This window comes from Ptychodera flava, chromosome 16, assembly GCF_041260155.1.
Source record: "Ptychodera flava strain L36383 chromosome 16, AS_Pfla_20210202, whole genome shotgun sequence".
NCBI classification, from domain to species: Eukaryota; Metazoa; Hemichordata; class Enteropneusta; family Ptychoderidae; genus Ptychodera; species Ptychodera flava.
Genome location: NC_091943.1, coordinates 22,827,419 through 22,847,692, shown reverse-complemented (window position 1 = coordinate 22,847,692; position 20,274 = coordinate 22,827,419). Strand labels below are relative to the sequence as shown.

At 38.6% G+C, this 20,274-nt stretch overlaps 2 protein-coding genes across 3 annotated transcripts in view; one reads left to right on the top strand and one right to left on the bottom strand.

Moving 5' to 3' along the window:
• The window catches only part of LOC139114338 (E3 ubiquitin-protein ligase UBR4-like), a 116,783-nt gene extending 109,124 nt beyond the window's left edge, over positions 1-7,659 (top strand). For both annotated transcript variants that reach the window (XM_070675994.1, XM_070675993.1), the window contains exons 100-110: positions 271-370; positions 808-936; positions 1,253-1,342; positions 1,707-1,826; positions 2,237-2,370; positions 2,858-2,983; positions 3,502-3,696; positions 4,401-4,625; positions 5,014-5,200; positions 5,606-5,672; positions 6,078-7,659. In XM_070675994.1, coding sequence (XP_070532095.1) covers positions 271-370; positions 808-936; positions 1,253-1,342; positions 1,707-1,826; positions 2,237-2,370; positions 2,858-2,983; positions 3,502-3,696; positions 4,401-4,625; positions 5,014-5,200; positions 5,606-5,672; positions 6,078-6,142 — 1,438 coding nt within the window. In that variant the 3' untranslated portion in view covers positions 6,143-7,659. The remainder of the gene's footprint in view (positions 1-270; positions 371-807; positions 937-1,252; positions 1,343-1,706; positions 1,827-2,236; positions 2,371-2,857; positions 2,984-3,501; positions 3,697-4,400; positions 4,626-5,013; positions 5,201-5,605; positions 5,673-6,077) is intronic.
• A 2,435-nt stretch (positions 7,660-10,094) lies between these two features.
• Positions 10,095-16,409, bottom strand: LOC139114949 (uncharacterized). The gene is made up of 5 exons (XM_070676867.1): positions 14,732-16,409; positions 13,623-13,760; positions 11,583-11,681; positions 11,326-11,417; positions 10,095-11,009 (listed from the first exon to the last, which is right to left on the bottom strand). Exons 1-5 carry the CDS (start codon positions 16,284-16,286, stop codon positions 10,920-10,922), a joined length of 1,974 nt encoding a protein of 657 aa, XP_070532968.1. The 5' UTR covers positions 16,287-16,409; the 3' UTR covers positions 10,095-10,919.
• Positions 16,410-20,274: the final 3,865 nt, after the last annotated feature.

The window sequence follows — 20,274 nt, the reverse complement described above, 5'->3', positions numbered from 1 at the left end:
ACAGACTCACTGTTGGAGGATAGTTCGAGACTCCAGCACGGTGTTGTGCCTTTGAGCAAGGCACTTTACTCATTGCTCCATTGGGGCAGTGGGCTGTGGGTACCTCATCCTGTGAGTGGGCGTTTGCCTGTTGAACGATGGATTGAAATATCAAAAAACCCAAGTGAAGAACTGTATACATTGTAACATTTAATGTAGTTTCAAGCTCTTTGTACTGATTTTGGTAATAAGTTTCACTACACTTTTATTTCCTTCTTTTCTCTTACATAGTCTGGACAGTCAACCCTGGAAGGACTTCATAGCAAAACCATCTCTGCCATATATACTCAAGCTACTAACGGGGCTGTGTGCTGGCCATACAAAGACACAGGTAACTTCTTGCCATGTATGAGTGTCCCTGAATCCATTTTATCTACCTCTAAATGTTTCTTGGTCTATGCTGGTGGCAATTTTATGTAGATAATAATGTAGGCTCAGAAAAAATGTAATGTACTGTGAAAACCCTTTCAACGGGACCAGAAGAAAACAATAATGATTTCAAATTGTTGTATTGATAGGGTTTCTGTGGTACATGTATATGGTTGCATCTCTCAAAATTTTTAACTGATAGTATAGACAACTGTTACACAATCACACAAATCTTATGATTTGCGGCATTACACTTACAGTATGTATCATTCTTATCTCCTCACAGTGTAATTTCATAGAAAACACTCGGAATGCATTTGACACATTAGAGAACTTGTCAGTGAATTTTTTTTGTACGTTTCCATTGAAATTAATCGAGTATGTTCTCTTCATTCACAGGATTTAGTGGGTAATGAGTGTGTACCGGCAATCCATCGATTGGAACAAGTATCCAGTGAAGAAGGTGTCGGGTCACTAGCTGAGAATCTAATGGAAGCGCTGAAAGAAAATCCAAATGTCTCCAAAAAGGTTTGTGCGCAGCGTTCAGAAAGCTATGTTATACAGCCTGCTATTGGTTCATACTGTAGTCTTTATCTCAACATGATATGAAATTACCAATCAGTGAAGCCCTTTGTTGGCACACTGATATGATTGACTGTTCAAAGATATTTGCTATTACAGAATCTTGTTGATCCTTTCAAAGGTAGTGTCTGTGCCTTCTAACATTTAATAATTATTAATTCACTTCTTTTTTGATTGAGGATTGTTTGTTTGAACTACAGATGAAGGTTAGTGTCCTTGATGATGAAAATTTGTGGCACATTCCAAAATTCTTTTTTTTCAGATCAAAGAAGTACGAGAAAACACCAAAGCAGAGAAGAAGCGACTAGCCATGGCAATGAGACAGAAACAGCTCGGTGCACTTGGAATGTCGGTGAGTGCTGTTATCCCTGTCACAATGTTTTGTCCTCATTGCTTTCTATTTCACAATCAGACCCATATGCTGTGTAATAGAGGTCATAGTGTTAAGACTGTATGGCCAGTGTATGATATTTTTCAAGCAGATAAGCACATGGTAGTAAACAACCATTTGAAAGGACTTTTTCACACCTGTCCGGTAGGGATTTTGCTTACTAGATTATGATTGCATACACATGAATATACATGTACATACTAATAAACAATTACATCAAGTGCTTGGTAACAATTTTCTTGAATTTTTGTGAATTAAAGCTCTCTCTCTCTCTCTCTCTCTCTCCCCCCACTCCCTTGTTTTTCTTTAACTGTATTATTTTCAGACAAATGAGAAAGGTCAAGTGAAAGCAAAGAGTGCAGGATTACTGCTTGAAGATCTAGTTGAGGAATCTGGTTTGACTTGCTGTATTTGCAGAGAAGGGTATAAATACCAACCAACAAAGGTAAATTAATTTCAACTGTTTGAGTTTGAATCTGATTATGCGTACAGACCTTCAAGAGTGGTGATCACTCTCAACCAATCCATCCATGCAAGTTTGTGCCGTGTTGAAGTTTGAAAATGTTATTTTTCAAAAATATAGTAGATTAGCCATCGATGTTGCAAGTTTTGCATACATTATCTATATAAAACAATAACCACAGCTTTTTTGGTGTAAAAGTAAAACAAATAATAAATAAAAACAACAATAAAAAAAAATACATAAAATCTATTATCTGTACAGAATGCATGTATGCCTCAATTCCACCCTGTAAAGAATTTGTAGATTACCTTCCACATTGGTGTGGTTGTTTTTATTTGTGTGATTACCTTCTTGTTTACGTGACATTTTCCCTTGCTCACCCACTCTGACAGGTCCTTGGAATTTACACATATACAAAAAGATGCAACTTAGAAGAGTTTGAAAATAAAGCGCGGAAGACGCAAGGATACGCCACAGTCTCCCACTTCAACATTGTGCATTATGACTGTCACATGTCAGCTGTCAGGTAAGAATATGCTCAAAAAAGGAAATCATGATCCAAAAAAATGTCGAAACATTTTTCAATATCAGTATCCAACCCGTTCATTTTGAGATATTCCAGATATTTTTGCAGAAAGTGTTATGTTATTGTTGTTCAATTTTCCACATCAGTTGACATCATAGGTAATGAGGGAAAGTCTTAAGGGTTGTGTTAGGTGTACAGGCCAACTGAAAAAAAATTGTACTTTAATGAACTACCCATCGTGAGTTAGGGCTCAAACAGTCATGTAATCATGCTATTAGGAACAACCGTCCATGCACTGTTTTTGAACAACATGAACATGTCGATAGAAACAAGTAGACAGGTATTAAACTGGCATCTGTGTGAAATAAAATAAAATTAGTGTGTTTTAGGGAGTTGTCGGTGTTAAACTGATTTCCCTCGGAACCATTGTATGTTGGCGCTGGCAGGCCATGAGTGGTCTCAAACTGCTCATATTATCACTTTTCAGACATGCCAGAGGACGAGAGGAATGGGACAGTGCAGCATTGCAGAATGCCAACACCAAGTGTAACGGATTGCTTCCACTGTGGGGACCACAAGTACCGGAGTCAGCATTTGCTAGTTGCTTAGCTAGGTAAGATACAGTGCACAGAGTACTTGATTTGACAGAAATGGTAGTTTTCAGTGTGGGTTTGGCGGAAAAGGTGGCATTCATTCACTTGGAAATGACTGCTGGCCTAATAAAGAAATACACACCATTGAATCTACAGAATTATCTTGATAGTTAATGTGGCATTTTCTACATTGCAGAAGAACTAGATGGTTTCATACAGAAAAGCTGTAGGGAAAATCCTGCCATCATTGTTGATGTGTCAGAATTTATTTGATTCACATGCATTAGATCTGCATGTGTTACATATTTGTATGTCAAGTAGCATTTGAAATATTTGTCTTTGGCATGCTGATATTTTGTGGAACTTTGACAGCCTTCCATTCGTGTGAAACAAACAGGCTTCATTTCCATGTAAACTTTTCAAAATTTTATGCCTGCAGCGTGTACCATTATGATCCTGAGGGGAAGTCACAAGTAAATCTGGCAGGCTATCGTTTGTTTTGCAGCGTGTACTAACGATTGTTGTTATGTCTTTTCAGGCACAACACATATTTGCAGGAGCGTACGGGTCACAGGGAGCCCACATATTACGCCACCATACACGACCTGAAGCTGCTGTTCCAGAGATTTGCATTCGAGAAGTCGTTCAGTGATGAGAGCGGTGGAGGCGGTCGCCAAAGTAACATACATCTAATACCTTATGTCATACACATGGCACTCTATGTTCTCAACACGTAAGTTGTACTCTGAAAATCTCTCAGTATACCATTGGTATGTGAAGTAAAATAGGAAAACCAAAAAAATGCTCTTAAACTTCATTTTATATTGGGAAGGGTTACTTTTGACTAATACACTGATATGTATTGCAAACTTTGTGTGAGCACTCAGTTATATGGTGTTTTTGCTCAGCATTGAGAAACAAATGACCAAACATTTACCAATATTTTAAACGAAAAAAATGGCTGCCATGCCTATATTTTCGAATTTAGCAAAAATAAGTTTGTGATACCTTTAATTTACTCCATGAGCTTTAAAAACGTGCTCCAAATGGTGCAACAAAAAAGATTTGTAAAAGTTTGAGAGTTCTATTATCTGTCCCCTATGAGCATTCTACCTTATTTCCTCATATTAACCCTTTGAGCGCCAAAGTCACATTCTGTCGCGAATATCATGTATACACTAGTCAATATTTTCCTAATTTTTGCTAAAATTTTGATAAAAATCTGTAGCCAATGAAATGTGATGTCCATTTGGTCCAAAATTATGAAAAACATTACATAAAAATTCATAAAATTGGTAAAAATGTTGCATTAAAAATTTGGTGGAAAAGATTACAGTGCTCAAAGTGTTAATTTACATCCTACAATACACCAATTCATGATATAAGAACATGATGTTTTCACCCACTGAACATAGAATTTTCCAAAACTACACACAGAACTCGGTCAGTACCCAGGGAAGAAAAGAACCTGAGCAATTTCCTGAAGGCTGGTAAGGACAAATGGGTTGAGAGCAGCTTTGAAGTAGACGGCCCTTTCTATTTCACTCTCTTGTCCATGCTTATACACGGCCAGGACAAATGGCAAGCAAACAGACTGACATACTTGCAAAGGCTTCTGGTCACTGTCCACGCGAGAACTGTCATGCCAGGTGGAGTATCAAAGTGAGTAAAATTTATACTTTGTGTTTTTGAAAATGTGTGTCATTTTAAGCATTTCAGGACACCAGTGAAGATTTACAGACGCAAACCTGTTGATACAAACTGAAAGGATTTTCCAAGAGCAACTACCCATGCAGTCAACCCCTAACTTTTATGACTCCCTAGGTTTCCTGTGATTAATACGAAATGCCTTCTTTTTCCACTTATCTTGACCATTTCTGAATGGTTCTACTCTGGAATAAAAATGATGCACGTTGTTGTGTAGGTGCAGCATGCCCAAGAGATCACTTGACACCAGTTTAGGCAAACCCATGTGTACATACCCTAGAGAAATACACATATTCTATGTGCGTTTGAGCATTCTAATGCTTGTTGTCCCTGCTTGATACAGACTAACAGAGAAAGGGGCCAAGGAATACTCAGTTTACAAGCCAGCGTTGATATACTACGCTTTGGTGGACGGTTTCTACACGGTGGTTCTCAAGAAAGTCAGTATGTCTAGCAGTGAAAACTGGGCATCGGCTGTGGCAGATTTCATCAGGAACAACGACGAGGCACTCATAAAGGGAACGGACAAGGTAACGTCTGAGTACTGATCACAATTTATGTCACAAATTAGTAGAACATTTTTACGGTAATGTCCTTCGGATAATCAGTCATCCCTGCATTGGACATCTTTTAGATGTCAGGTATGTGCCATGGAGCACATGAGTAAAGCTTTGTTGACACTCCCATCAAAATGTGATTTTCATCCAAATAAGGTACATAGGGGAATGTTTAGGTGCTTTTCTAGCCCTCTTGACGTATTAGTTCCAGGGAGGGCGCCATCTGGAACTCTTGGATTGCTCATATTCTTAGGAAATGTCTTGGGTTTATGCTACAAATTGTCCTGCATCTTTCATTAAAAAAGAAGTGGTTCAGTCTGTTGCGTACAGATTGAAGTATGAATCATAAATGTATCTTCTGTGTGTTTCTTTTCACAGCTGCTTTCTCAGTATGAAAGTGACTTCCTGCCAGCTGACACCTTCATGGAATACTGCGATATTGTTGGTAAGTGCCAAAGAAATAAATGTGAATACCTTCAGGTCTAGTGACATGTTCATTAAAAGATAAAGATAAAATGACATATTGCTCAAGAAGAGGTTATTTGTTTAAATTTGGAACAGGAGGCAAATGTAGCCATTGGTGAAAATAGTACAGTTTGGGCAAGAGTGTTAAGAGGGTATGACAATTGAAGTGTTTTGAAATAAGAAGGAAAACAGAACTGATTGACATAACTGGGGCAACTGTATAAGAGAGATATTAAGCCAGAGGGAAGGAGATCGGTATTACTGTCCACAGATTTTTTAAACAATGGAAAATGCCAGTTTATTACAAATTATGACTTTCTTCTCCTTTTTGCCAATTGGAATTCTCAGTTATAGAATGCTAATTACTCTCTTTGTTTATATTCAGGTCTCCTGGGTGACATCCCAAACCCAGACACATACATCAGTGATTTGCTGAAGTCTCTTCCTTAAAGTGAACGCCAATCAGCAGAGAGCAAAGATGAAGATCAGAATGAGATAAAAGACGCATGATAACTGTCCTGAAACAAAAACTTCTTTAAACTATTTCTATGGCACAGATCAGCTTCATTGTCACATAGCTATGACTGTTTCACTACTACAGAGTTTTTTCGCAGCATTTTGCCTACTTCAGGTAATCTTAAATCTTGAAAAAGACCAGAAATGATTTTCTGAATGATAAACAAATTCTATACAGTAAACCTATATCAGTGGCGTTTTTATTTTACTCGCCTGTGATTTTGAAAGGAATAACAAAAACAATAACAAAGACACGGCTTTGCTAGGGGTACCATCGGTAGACATCTGGAGATTAAAATCCCATCTTGTATGTCACCATTTGCAAAAGTATGACACGTTTCTTGTACAACGTACAGAATAATGTAACACTACTCCATGTAACACAAGAAGAAAGGCAATTTATATTTTGTTTTGTTTTGTGCTGTTCCAAAATTAATGCCCTTTTTTAATTTTATGCAATATACTAATAGAAGAAAATATAGCTGATTGAAATATCATATCACTCACAACCTCATCAGAAGGGAATTTTGAGGGAAGAGCAAGTCTGTTTTTATTGAGCTATCAAATTATAAGTTGATAACCATACAAAGGAAAAAAATTTCACCACAAAAGAAAATACAAATTATGTATTGTTATGTAAATCTGTCACCCATTGTGTTTCCAAGCTTTTGAGAACATTGGCACAGGGAATATTAGCCAACCTATATGATACAAGGGAATTCCCGGCAAATTTCCCCTTGGGTCAGTCAAGACTTTGAAGGCCAGTTTAAATGATATTTTTATCAGCTATATCAGCACTGAGTTTTTGGTGGTGATTGCGCATTGGACAGGTGATCTTTACTGCTAACATTCACCAGCCTCATTTTTGTCTCTTGAGGGCGCTGAACTTACTAATAAGTCGGCAGAGTTAACCTGCAAAGCCTTGACCTCTGAACCATGGAATAGTCACCATTAGCTCTGATTGCAATTTGAAAGTAGTGATAGATAGTAAATGTAGAATAAACATCGGAGGGAAGTGCATGGTGACATCACTTGTGATGTAGAAAGTACAGGACCAACAAACAATTATGTTTGCTTTGAATGTTTTTCAGTGTGACATGTTAACCTTGCATTTAATCATCAGATTTATAACCGATGTTCTCTCCTGCCCCTATACTCATCTGACATGACCAGAGGTAAATGAAGCACAGAGCGCCCTCAGGAGGCAGACATGAAGCCCACTAATCCTTGCACTGTGACCTATATCAAAATCACATTATGTCACGCAGTATATCAGTAACCAAGTGTATTTGTAGTTTTAAAAAACATTGTAATCTGCGTGAGATGATAAACATGATGGTTCAAATCATTGTCATGTTTTCAGTCTCTCTCCTTGTTCTTAAAACAACTCTTCCTTTTTCTTTCTTCAACATTGCATTTTCTTTCCAATAAAGTATGCCACAGTAACCACATTATACAGTGTCCTGTAGTTATATCCATCAGTATCTTTAGACTGTGTCAGTCATTACAGTCGCTTGGGAAATAGTTTAAGGAAAAACACCCTCTGATGTCACTTTTCTCGAACCATTAGGGACTAGTATCGATTTTCTTGTCACTGACATGTTCTGAAGAAATGCGACATGGACTTAGTATGAGGTGTGTTGTATCTATTGATTTTTGTGAAGGCTATTGAAAAGTGGTCAAGTATAGAAAGTGCACATTAACCGGAGATCAACGATATTAATGAATGTCACTGGTTCTGGGCCAGTCATCCCTGGACATTTCTTCACCGACACCAACCCCCAACCGTGCAATGGAATGGCCAGATTCTTGTGTCCACCGTGTCTTTGACTCTGTGGAGTGTGATGCTTTTACATATAATTACAGAGCAACACTTATTGAGACCATGTTTCAAAGATCACCTTGTGTAACGATAATAACAAAATGAATTATTTTCCTCAAAGCATGATTCGTCTGAAATTAGAACACTATTTGGCTTCCTAGCAAAGGAAAGAATGATTAAGGAAGTTTTGACTCTATTTCCCAATCAAAAAACATTGAAGGGGTCTTTTAATTTTTGATAGCGTCTGTTTGAGCATTGTGGGAATGGAATATCAACACTACTTCAAAATCAACAACATATTTCGATCGAAATGCTAGGTCCTCAAAATGATTTACTTTTCCAAAGTGCAGAATCACATCTGAAACACACAGAACCCGCCAGTGTCAAAAATCGAAACAACAGCTAATAAAAATATGAACACATAGCTTTTGTTTTGTGATTCGATTCAATATGGCAACTTACCAGCATTCAGTTTAACCGTAGACCTTGGGGTCTATGGTTGACGTGTTGTTGGCTGAAAAACATACAGCGAGAATTCATGCATGGTGTTTTCAACTACATGACTCTGCAATCTAGCTAGTTTTCTAACACGTTTACTGTTTTCTCTACAATAAGGTGACACAATATTAAATAATAACAGCCGCCATACATATGTCAAGTTTATCTTAATATTGAATGAAATACAAAGCGGTTATTTAAATTATAGAACATGCGTGACCCAAGAAAAAATGGTTCGCTTGATCATAAATGCCAATGCCTCTCTGAAAAATGTCTAATTCTAAATGTAAAACCATTAAATGAAAATATAACCATGTGCAGGAAGTGGTTCGCAAACTTTAAAGAAGTTCTACAGAAACCGTGTATTCGTAGAAACGATTTTCGAAGATGATACTTCCACTGTCGACGTCAGATCCGTAAATGCTACAAGAAATTGAATTTATCGTGAATGTTATAACACCTTATTAGATAAACTTTATTGAGAAGATCTATAAAAGATATGTGACTGTGACTTATAATTTATTTTTCCACCTGTTACGCCAACAATAAATACAAAAAGCAAAGCGAACTTACTGACGCATACGAAAGACGTCGCTCGTTGACAGATAAAAAGCTGAGTGCCATTTGTGTGAAAATGTGAAAAAAAGAATAGGATATGTTTAAATGAACAACTTGAACTCAATCAACATAACTTGGCATCAATGAATAATTATAATCACGGCAGTATGAGCCTCTAAAGTAAACTTCAACTTTTGTTCAACTTTCCTAATTGAAACTTTCAACCATACTCTTACTGAATCAAGAATGAAAATCAGGGGTCACCGTGCAAAGTTTGATACTAGACAAACAAATAACGTGACACTTGCCGATATTTTGAATTCAAAAATTAAAAAAAAAAATAGAAAAACGTCACATTTCCTTCAAAATGTCGTGATAAACATGTGGCTGGCGAACATTTCCGGACAAGATTGAAACAATATGGAGATAATTACAGTAGTGTATGTGTTGCAGGGAAAGGTTGACTTACGGTAGATACACAACTGATCTTGATACTCATTATCATGCAAATACTGAAGACATCGGAAAGGAAAAACGCGTTGATTTCTTTCGCTTCACTTCACGTGGCATACAGTTATCCCCAAATCGTTCAAATCGAGACTTTGAAATATCTCAAAGACTACTTCACACATAATTTCCGGAAGTAAAAGGCATTAAAATCTTTTCACGAATATTTTGTTCACAAACAGAACCTCTTCTTCTGATTTTGCATATCCTGGTAATGAAAATATTCTCCATCTAAAGAAAATATAATTGTATGCGATCCTATTTTGTCACCCCTAACCAACAGAGCTACTTGAAGCACTATGAAACCGAACTCAAGTCTACACAGCGTATCTTGTGTTGAATTTTAAAGTCCAAAATATATTACCGAATTCTGTGATACGTGGAACCAATTAGACTGAAAGATCCGTAGATCGAGGGCGCTCTCTACGCTCCCCTAGAGGGGGAGCGTAGAGGGCGCTCTCTACGCTCCCCTAGAGGGGGAGCGTAGAGAGCACCCTCGAGCGACGGATCTCTCAGTCTGGGAACCAATATAACTTACGAAATAACGGTCAAAGTATAATAAAGCATTAATGAGAAGTGAGCAGACTGGGCAATGAAACATGCGTTGATTCGGGACAGGAATTTTTTTTCGGATTAACTCCAAAGGGTTAAAATAGATTGTACAGCCCCCACAATGCTCCATACCTTTAACGTGTTATCATAATATCGATACATGAAAGGGACGAGTCGACTGAACTGCGCCCGTGCGACTTTCTTGTCGACAAATAATGTATTTCATTCACGGTACCTAGATGCATCACTTCAACAGAGTTACAACATAAAATTTTTACCATGTACATTATTACAAACATATTTTAACTTTCATCAATCGCCAACACACATGTGCCTTGGATATGGTGTTTACATTGATGGTGTGTATCCCATACGACCAGTGCAGTTCCGACCACTCCATTCCGTTGACGGGGAAAACATGAACACTTGGTGGTTTGTTACAATCATGTTTTTGCATCAACAGCAGGATACAAAACAATATTTTGATTTCAAAATCTTAATTAAGATGACATGCACGTATCAATCCCCAAGGGAACAAGCGGGTATACTTCAAATGATGGACAAAACATGTCTAATATCCTTTGTTAATTCTTTCCATTAAAATTAAAAAAAAAAAAAAAATTCACAAAAAGCTCAGTGTGCGATCTGAGCCCTCTCGGGGCGGATCGCTAGCGTAGCATTTCGGCCATGGGCATTGTTTTATGCCCTTTGGTGTAAAGCTCTGTAGTTCATATACAAGGACAACGGAGTAATCAACATGTAAACTGGCTTCCATCAATTATCGTAGACATGTTTTACCATTTGAATGTTTGCGTTGAACGTGTCCTTGCTCGTCAGCCAATAGGTGCTCATGGTACCTTTGCCCTGGTAGAAAAAATACAAACGAATGAAAAAAGAGTTAGTGACCGTACCATCTGCGTGCATGCCAACATTGACTAACCATCATTTTTTCCCCCGCATGGACAGCGAAGATGTATTGCGAATGATTCCTAAACGTTTCTCCATTCGGCAGCGCCCCCTATTGCCCAAGACGATGCGTGACCGTAGACTCGATGAAACGGAAGAAAAGTTCACGCGCTGGAGAGGTGTATTAGGAAAGAAGTTGAAGTGAAAGGAAGGGAAGGTTTTGCAACGGGAAGAATGGGGAGGAATAGCGAAAGAAATGACAATTTTAGCGTACCTTCATTTCAATTTCACCACGCTTAACCATGGTGTAGCCACCTAAATCTAGCAATCCCATGTAGCAATTGTAACTGATGTGGATTCTGCTCGCTGTAAAAAAAGTAGTAAAATACTACATATTAATAACTTTGTGTGTGGATGTATACTCGAACAGAGAAGCGTGATGCAGTATATCGCAAGTCAAAAGGTAGAGCTTTAATGCCAAAAATAGAAAATGAAAACGTCGTATTTTTACAAACACTGAAAAAAACTTACGCAGACTGTTTGTTTGTAGTCGAGAGGCTGTGTTAACTGTGTCGCCGAAGAGACAATACCGAGGCATCTTCAGTCCAACGACGCCACCTACGACAGGGCCTGGCAAGAAAAGACCACGCGAGCGTGAGTCTCATTACTTCAAAATTAAAAATGTTACGTTTTCTTTTAGGGATATGTGTTAACTAGACACGGCTGAGTCATAATAGGAATACATTTTAGGGTGAAACTAGCTGTATCGTGTTCATGATCACAAAAGGGGAAAAAATAATGCACTCATTCGGGGGATGTATGGTTATCATGGTAACAGTAGATTGCACAACTTACTGTGGAATGTGAGGATGAAACCATGTATAGTTCACTGTTTGTGCCTTTATTTTGGCTTTGTGGGCATGAATAAGAAGCCCAATAACTGTGCCCTTGTGTTTTTCCTTGCCAGAAATATTAGATGTATATATATTTTCGTTTAACATAAAAGGTGCATGGAGTCGGGGACAGATTGGGACTCTCAATTTTTGTTCAATACTTTTCCTGTGTACCACTTGTGTGTGCAAATTTTGAAGCTCATGGAGCAAGAATACTTTTCATTGTCTTCATTGTTTAAAAAAAAAATAGAAAATGTAATTTAATCCAATAAAGTTAAAACAGGTATGGCGACCATTTTAAATATTAAATACCGATGGCGGTTAGGTAAATTGTTTCTCGTGTACCAGCCTGAGCTATGACCCCTGATTTTTATTTTGATTCTGAAAGATAGCGGAAGAAAGTTCATTTAGGAAAATTTAGGCAAAACTTAAAGTCTTCTGACTTTGGTGGTGTGTTCTAAATTTACAATGAATGATTTTTTTTGGTAACAATCGAAGATAACAGGATACAAGAGGGCTCTGGGCTTCCCTTAATAAGAAGCAAAAGAGGGGAGAGGGGTCTTTAAGTAATTAGAATTCTAGAAATCGGTGATTTTACAGAAGGAGCATATCCTTGAATATTCTCTACGGGTTTCAAGTTTTGTTTAAGACATTAACGGAAAAGTACCGCGACACTGGCACAACTCTATGAAAGATATCACTAACGCGATGATTGTCGATGTTCGAAGTTCGCAGAGTTTTGCGGCCTTCCGAGGTGTTCTGCAGAAATTGTGCACCTACCCATGCAAATATGGAGATGCATGCATGCATACATCACGACTTATGATATTACGAAAGAATCTGCTTTCCCAGTTTAAGGCGGAAAACGTTGGTAAAACGTACACTCCTATTTTGAGCACAATTATATCTCACCCTTTAAACATAGAAGCTGTAACTTCTGCTGTGTCTCAGAGTTTGAGGAATACAGCTTCAAAATTAGGATATTTCTACTCGTTCACATCATATCAACACAGTGTCCTGCCCATAGTGTACAGCGTTCTGACATGTATTGACGTAGTGTCAAAATGTCCTCGACGAGACAATTCTACAAGTCAAGGTATACGCCTTGAAATGAAAGACTTGAACATGTGCTCAAATTTCCTAAAGGGAAATGTCATCCATTCTCTTTCAAAATCACGAATAAAACTCGAGGGTCATTCTGAAAATGTTTGGTACAGAATTCAAAAGGGCGCCACCCGCGTGTTAACTGTACGGGGGAATATCCGATTTTCAAAAAACAACAGTGAAAAAATTTATTTATTCAAAGAGCTTCAAAATGAACGTTAGAGCAGATAGTCAGAATGTCTGTCTCTGAGTTGCATTTTACCTTAGAATTGAATTGCACACTTTGATTGGATATGAACACAAAGGGGCTCTTGTTACAGTATCATCAGACAGAGACTTAAAAATAAAAAAAATGGCAGAGATCTTCAAGTGTTCTTTATACGCTCGGCCTATGCTCTAGATGATGTAAGGTTTTTTATAAAGAAATCTTTGTGAATCGAAAATGACTGATAAAAAGTAAGCGCACAAATCAACTAAAATTACTGACAGGTTTTCGAAATCGGTGTTGCACTGATGCTCCAACCATTTCACTTGCCCAAATCCCCCGCTAGATGGCGTACACTGTGTGACGTACCTATGTGCATTCCTATCCGGACTTTGATTTTGGTGTATGGCTTGTGAGGGATTTCGTAGTAGCTTATGTTGTGCAACAAATCTAAAGCTGCTGTGGCCATTTCCCCGACGTGTTTTATGCCATTCCGTTCAGGCAACCCTGCAATTAGTATTGTAAAACGTACATGATTAATATAGCTGCTATTCGAAAGCTTGCCATGTGATCACAAACAGCAAACGAGAACAGCATGCATGAACAATCAAAGTGTGAAACTTTGCCCTCTCTATATCTGACTTTGAAGGGAACAATCGTCGGAACTGCACCTGTGTGAGTTTCTTGTTTACAACCAATGTATTCCGTGCACGATATCTAGATGCACCTCATCATCATAGCTGCAACATTTAAATTATACGATGTAGATTATGACAGACATGTTTTAACTTTCATCAATCACCATAGCCCCTTGGATATAGTGTTTACATCGGTCGTATGGGTCCAATACGACATTTAAGAGCAGTTCTGACGACTGTATCCCCTTAATCACAAAGTGTGATTAAAGTCTTTGGTCTTGTCGTCGCTGACGGTAACGGCGATGATAATGGTGTTGATGATGACACCATCACAAAGACTATCATCATCATATTCATCATGATCATCATGATCATGATCATCATGATCATGATCATGATGATGATGATGATCATCATCATCATCATGATCATCATGATCATGATCATCATGATCATGATCATCATCTTAATCATCATCATCATCATCATCATCATCATCATCATCATCATCATCATGATTAATGTATTTCCTGATGAAAATCTTGGAAAGCGTTTGAATAGATTGAATAGATTGAATTCATTTCCAATCATAGTTTCGACATCTTTTCTTCATGTACGATTAAGTTTACATTCAATTTATACAACTTGGCGTGGGAACAATATCATGAATAATATCAAATATGTTTTTCTGTGTCTTTCGTTGACTTTCTGAAATGAAGTCACAAAGTTTTTGTGTTGTAAGATCAACTTCCATATATCGTGAAATGTCCGTTCATCAAAACCGCAGTTCGCATCATTAGTAATTGGTGTAAAAGGTAAAAAGAAAATAAAATCACAAACCTGAAGCTAACATGTACGTCTCGTTAATGGTTTCCACTTTGTATACATCGTAGAGTTCAATTCTGGAGTCGAACAACAAGTACAACCCGTTGAGCATTTCCACGACTTGCATGGGCGTACTTTCCGCGCACAGTCGATCAAAGCCAACGACATCGGAGAAAAACACGGTGGCCTGGTGATAGTATTCGGCCTTCACGTCTTCGTGTCGCATCAACTGCTCGGCCACCGTTTTCGGCAGCATGGAATAGAGCAACCAATTCGAACGCTTTTTCTCGCGGTTCAAGGCCTTCGTCTGCGTGGCCAATGTCAAGGCGTAGTTCTGTATGTTTGTGGTCTGTGTCCTTATCGCTTGAAGAGTCAACGGACACATGATAATAACGACAATGACCAGAAAAATGCTGACAGCGATAGCCTCGGTGTCGTTTTCAAGCTCATTTTCCAGTTTAATCAGGATTTCATCGGCCAAGTTCTTCTGCACATCTGCGAGTATGTCGATGTAGACGGTCATGCTATCGAACCATAGGGCCGCATCATCGAAATTGGGCTCCCGGCCCACTTCGTTGTTGAAAATGATCTGCCTGCGAAGCTCTTGCACTGTGTGGGTGAAGTTTTCGTCGAGCTGCAGATTTTTGACCTGCTCCATGTAGAGACTCTCGATTAATGGCGAGTACTTCTTCGAGGCTTTGAAGTTGGTTCGGCCGACGTTGTATTTCTCCAAGTACCACACGTAATCCTCGTAGCGATCGAAACCTCCGCGAGAGAAGAAGACAGACCCTAAAGTGCGCTCGATGCCGGTGTCCACGTTACTGACAATGAGAAACTGATACGCAACCAGGGTCTGCCATAGTCCCGTACCTTTCGAGTTGCCGACACTTTCGTAAAGCCAGTCGATGAAGATCTGGATGGCGTCAGTGTAGAAGTTTATCTCCTCGTACACAGTTGCGTTGGATTCTCCGATGTCTGCGCGATGGCGTGCAAGGTGGTTCCTAAAGTCTTCCTTCTTTCGGAAAAACGGCAAGGCCCGCAAAATGTGCGTCTTGACGGGCCATTCCTGCAGCTCCTGAAGGGCGCTGTCGGTGAGAGGGTAGGTCTCCGTCAGGTAGGCTTTGTTGACGGGTCCGATCACGCTGATGTAGAGAGCCGTCATGTCTCGCTCGCGTTGCAATCGACTGAGGAGAACGCCGATGTCACGACTGAAGCGGATGACGTTGCGCACCTGGATGTCGACGCTGTTGCCGTAGGCGATGCCGTGTAGATCGATCACTGCCAATACGGCTAATGATAGGACCGGCAGCAGTGTCAGAAGCAACATTTTCGCCAACTGTATGCGCTTCCCCCTGTGGGTGAGAGGGTTGGCTTTACACTGGCCCATGTCATTCGGATGCAGCAGGAGAGTTCGCACCGCTTCGTCAACCTGTGACAGCGAACCGAAGGAGGATTTCGAGTTGTCGACACGACGCCGACGATTTGCCTCTACATCCCGATAGTCGGTATCGGTGTACGATCCCGACCCCGAAAGACCACGAGGGGTGAGCATAGACCGTAACAACGACATACTCTTGGTCGTGCAAAGCCGAATTAGATTTCAAATTTAAAAAGAATTTCGGTGATTATCAGAATAACGCTACAGTTAACAGTATTACAATTCAGAACTACCGGTTGCTTGGAGATAGGAACGTCTGACGTGCAAGCGACGTGCTTTGAGAGAAGGTGGACACGTAAAATGGCGCAGGCGCAATTCGTGTCCCAGGCTTCAGGTAGCATTCACAAACATCTTGGGTGGTGCCGGCGAAGTTTTGCAACACACGATGAAGGTGTTTCAAAATGTTACGCGACAAAGAGATGCACTGGAAAATGCACATTTCAGTGGTGAAAATAATGTTATGCTTATGAACATGTCAACCACTTCATGTAGATAGTGCTGAATAAAGTTGGATGCCGCTTCCACGAATAATCAGTAGGGGTCGGGTACTTGAAAATTATTTGGGTGTGACAGGGGATCCTGGAAATATTTTTCATATAGCATCTTTTAAGACACCCGAAATTTATGATTTAAAAGTGACTAAATTGTTGGTCTCATACGATGGTGTTCACAGCCAATCAAAATACTGAATAGTTTGAAGCTAAATTATGATTGATAACAGATAATAAAGATAAAGTGTTTTTAAGGTAGTATTGGCCTTGAAAGTGAAAGACTAAAACTTTTGCTGAATCTTTCCCCAAGAAATCTTTCAATCATTCATTTTCAAAGTCAAAACATCATAAAAATAAAATAATAAAAAAAGCCAGGGGTCGCCATGCAAATATTAGTACCAGAGAAATAAATAACCCAAGATTTACCGATATTTGAAATTCAAACTGGCCGCCATCCCTCTGTTAACTCTAAGCTTATGGAGAAAAATAAAATTTTCAAATTTCGAAAAACTAAGCCAATGAAAAGTTTTCTTACATCAAGAGCTTTAAAATGAATTCCCACAAGTGGTATATCAAAAAATATTTGTAAAAGTTTGACAGTCCAAATATCTGTCCCCGAGGCGCATTCTACCTTAAAAATAACCATAACCTTGCGTATGTTTTTGGCTTGACGGATGCAGGAGATGGAAGTTTTTCTGACCATCAAGAAAGTAATCCGAAATTTCAGGGATTATTTTAGAGACAACTTAAAATAATTGAAGTTTTAATCGCAATCCTCCTGACCCCCTACCCTCTATTTGTGAATGCAGCCTTATCGGTGTGTCATGCTGGGGACGCCAACATGAAATGGTTGCTTCCGATGCTCAACATTAGATGTGTTTGTGAATACGACCATACAGGAAGGGTAAAATGAATCTTGGCGGGTTTCATTTGACAACAGTTACGTGATTTTTCAGAAAAAAGAAAATGCGGTGTTTCCGACTGAGTTTTGTAACATCTGAACAATTGTGCTTGAAGACATCGAAATTGCATCGCAAAACCAGAACTTCCATTATAGACAACCCGTTGATTCAATGTACTCCCAGTGGAAAAGTTGAAAACCAAGTATTCATAATTTTAGTCTTTCAGAGATTGGCCTTCCCTTGTGACTCATCAATTTACTCCCTTATCATGGTATTTTACAGGTACAACGTGATGGTATCACATTCGAATAAAAGCTCTCGGCACCGCCGCGCCGATTGGGCTAAACATGGGCAGACCGCCTCTCTAAACTCTTTGTCCCCTGTGGCGATATGAAAATGAGCTGTATCGCAACGGTTGCCCATGAGAAGTGTTATTTTTAATTAAATATACAACAGAACTTAAGCTTTTGTTTCAAAAGAATCTTCTTGAAAATTGAAAAAATATAGTAGCTGAATGCAAATTTCAGATGAAGTTGCCGAAAACATTTCTTGGGGTTCAAATTATAGTGAAAACGTTTCTCAGTATCGTCCCTGAAAGAAGCCTAATGTGTACAATTTTGCCTACTGATGACCTCACTTTCCCAATTAGCGTCCACGGAGTCGGTCTTGTCGCCATGACAACGAAACTCACGAGCCCACACACATACATAAACCCTGCGCACGCATGAACACGCCGTCTTTTCAATGTGCGAGGGGAGTTCGATACTCCAAGTTGAGTGATGGCATCAATATTTCATGCAGTCGGATGGACTCCGTGAAGTATAATTCGTAAGAAATGTCACACAACCGGTCACAGCGTCGTTCTTTACAGATTCTTGAAACTTCATTGGCTGTAACGGTAACATGCGATGGATTATCCGAACTTTAGGTCCTATTCATACAATGAAGCTTATTTTGCTATGCGGCTTAAGTCATCTCAAAATTCCCATGTGTTCAACTTTTTTACTTCAACTGTTGAAGTTGTCAATGGAGCACGGGAGACCGTTGCAACATAAAACATGACAGTGCGTATGGTGAAATAAGGCGGCTTCAACCAGGAGTTCTAAATTCAGAGAAGAGTAGAGTTAGAAAGGCGTAAACTTATGCAGTCGATCATCACTTCTGTGTTTATAGGTGAACGTTCCAGCTGCTGTACCTTCGGACGCCTTTCCTTTTGTAAAAAAACCCGCCAAAAGACCCACGAAAACAAACAAACAAACAAACAAAAAACAAAACGAAACATAATTCAAAAGGAAAAAGTCGAAAATGCCTTGTGTTTCACCTGTAAACTTAGCCTACTTGTGTGAAATGTCTGATATTGTTGAAGAAAGTCGAAGCCTCATCGGACCAGAATGCATCTGTTTATCAAAGACATTGCATATTGTTGACAGTGAGTTTGTTTTGCACGCTAATGCTTTGTATTTTGGCACCAATTAAAGAGAAAGGCAAGAAATCTTATTCGTTTGCTATGACGAAAATGATAAAATATTCTAAAAAGTTATATATTGTCCGATGGTTTGGACGTAATGGTTGAACACAGGCATTCGATCGCAATATGTGTTTTTATGACACAAACCAAGCCGACTGCTTTTGTAACGTTCTGTCCGTGAAATCCTTATGGGGTAATGCCATTTCGTCAAACTCCGTCGCTTTATTAAACCAGTCGAACGACTTGAAGATGGGAACAGTTGCTTTGTTCCTGCCCATAACAATCAAGAAATTGGCTAAACACTGTCTATTGCTTCTTTTCAGAGCTGTTCCAACAGCTTGTTGAGCTGTGAAGCTAAACGTCACCACTGGCAACCAACCGGTAAATCTAAAGATTCCCATTTCTTATTTTATCCTGAATAACCTTTCACGGTCACGACATGCACTAGTATCTGTACGTCTTTTGCGCATTGTTTTAATGTCAATATTTCTTCCCATGATGCACCAGCAAGATTGCATCGGTATGGTGTCTCATCGTCCTGGTAGTACGCATCACTAAATCCCTCAACGATCGACCACATATTTCATAGAAAACGAACGAATACTAGAATTCGAATTCATTAACTAGATTTGTACATTCTATCTGACCAGGATACTATTATATTATTGTCATTATGTTCCGAATTACCAGAGAGAGAGAGAGAGAGAGAGAGAGAGAGAGAGAGAGAGAGAGAGGAGGAGAGAGAGAGAGAGAGAGAGAGGAGAGAGAGAGAGAGAGAGAGAGCTAGCTTGTCGGTATCAGTGGCTGCACATGTATATATATATATATATATATATATATATATATATATATATATATATATATATATACACACACACACACATATATATATATATATATATATATATATATATATATATATATATATATATATATATATATATATATATATATATATATATATATATATATCGTCCTGGTAGTACGCACCACTAAATCCCTCAACGATCGACCACATATTTCATAGAAAACGAACAAATACTAGAATTCGAATTCATTCACTAGATTTTCACTAGATTATATATAGATTATATAGATATATACATATATAGATTACATATATTATTATTATATTATTATTATTTTCACTAGATTATATATATATATATATATATATATATATATATATATATATATATATATATATATATATATATATATATATATATATATATATATATAACCGGTTTTAACTGATT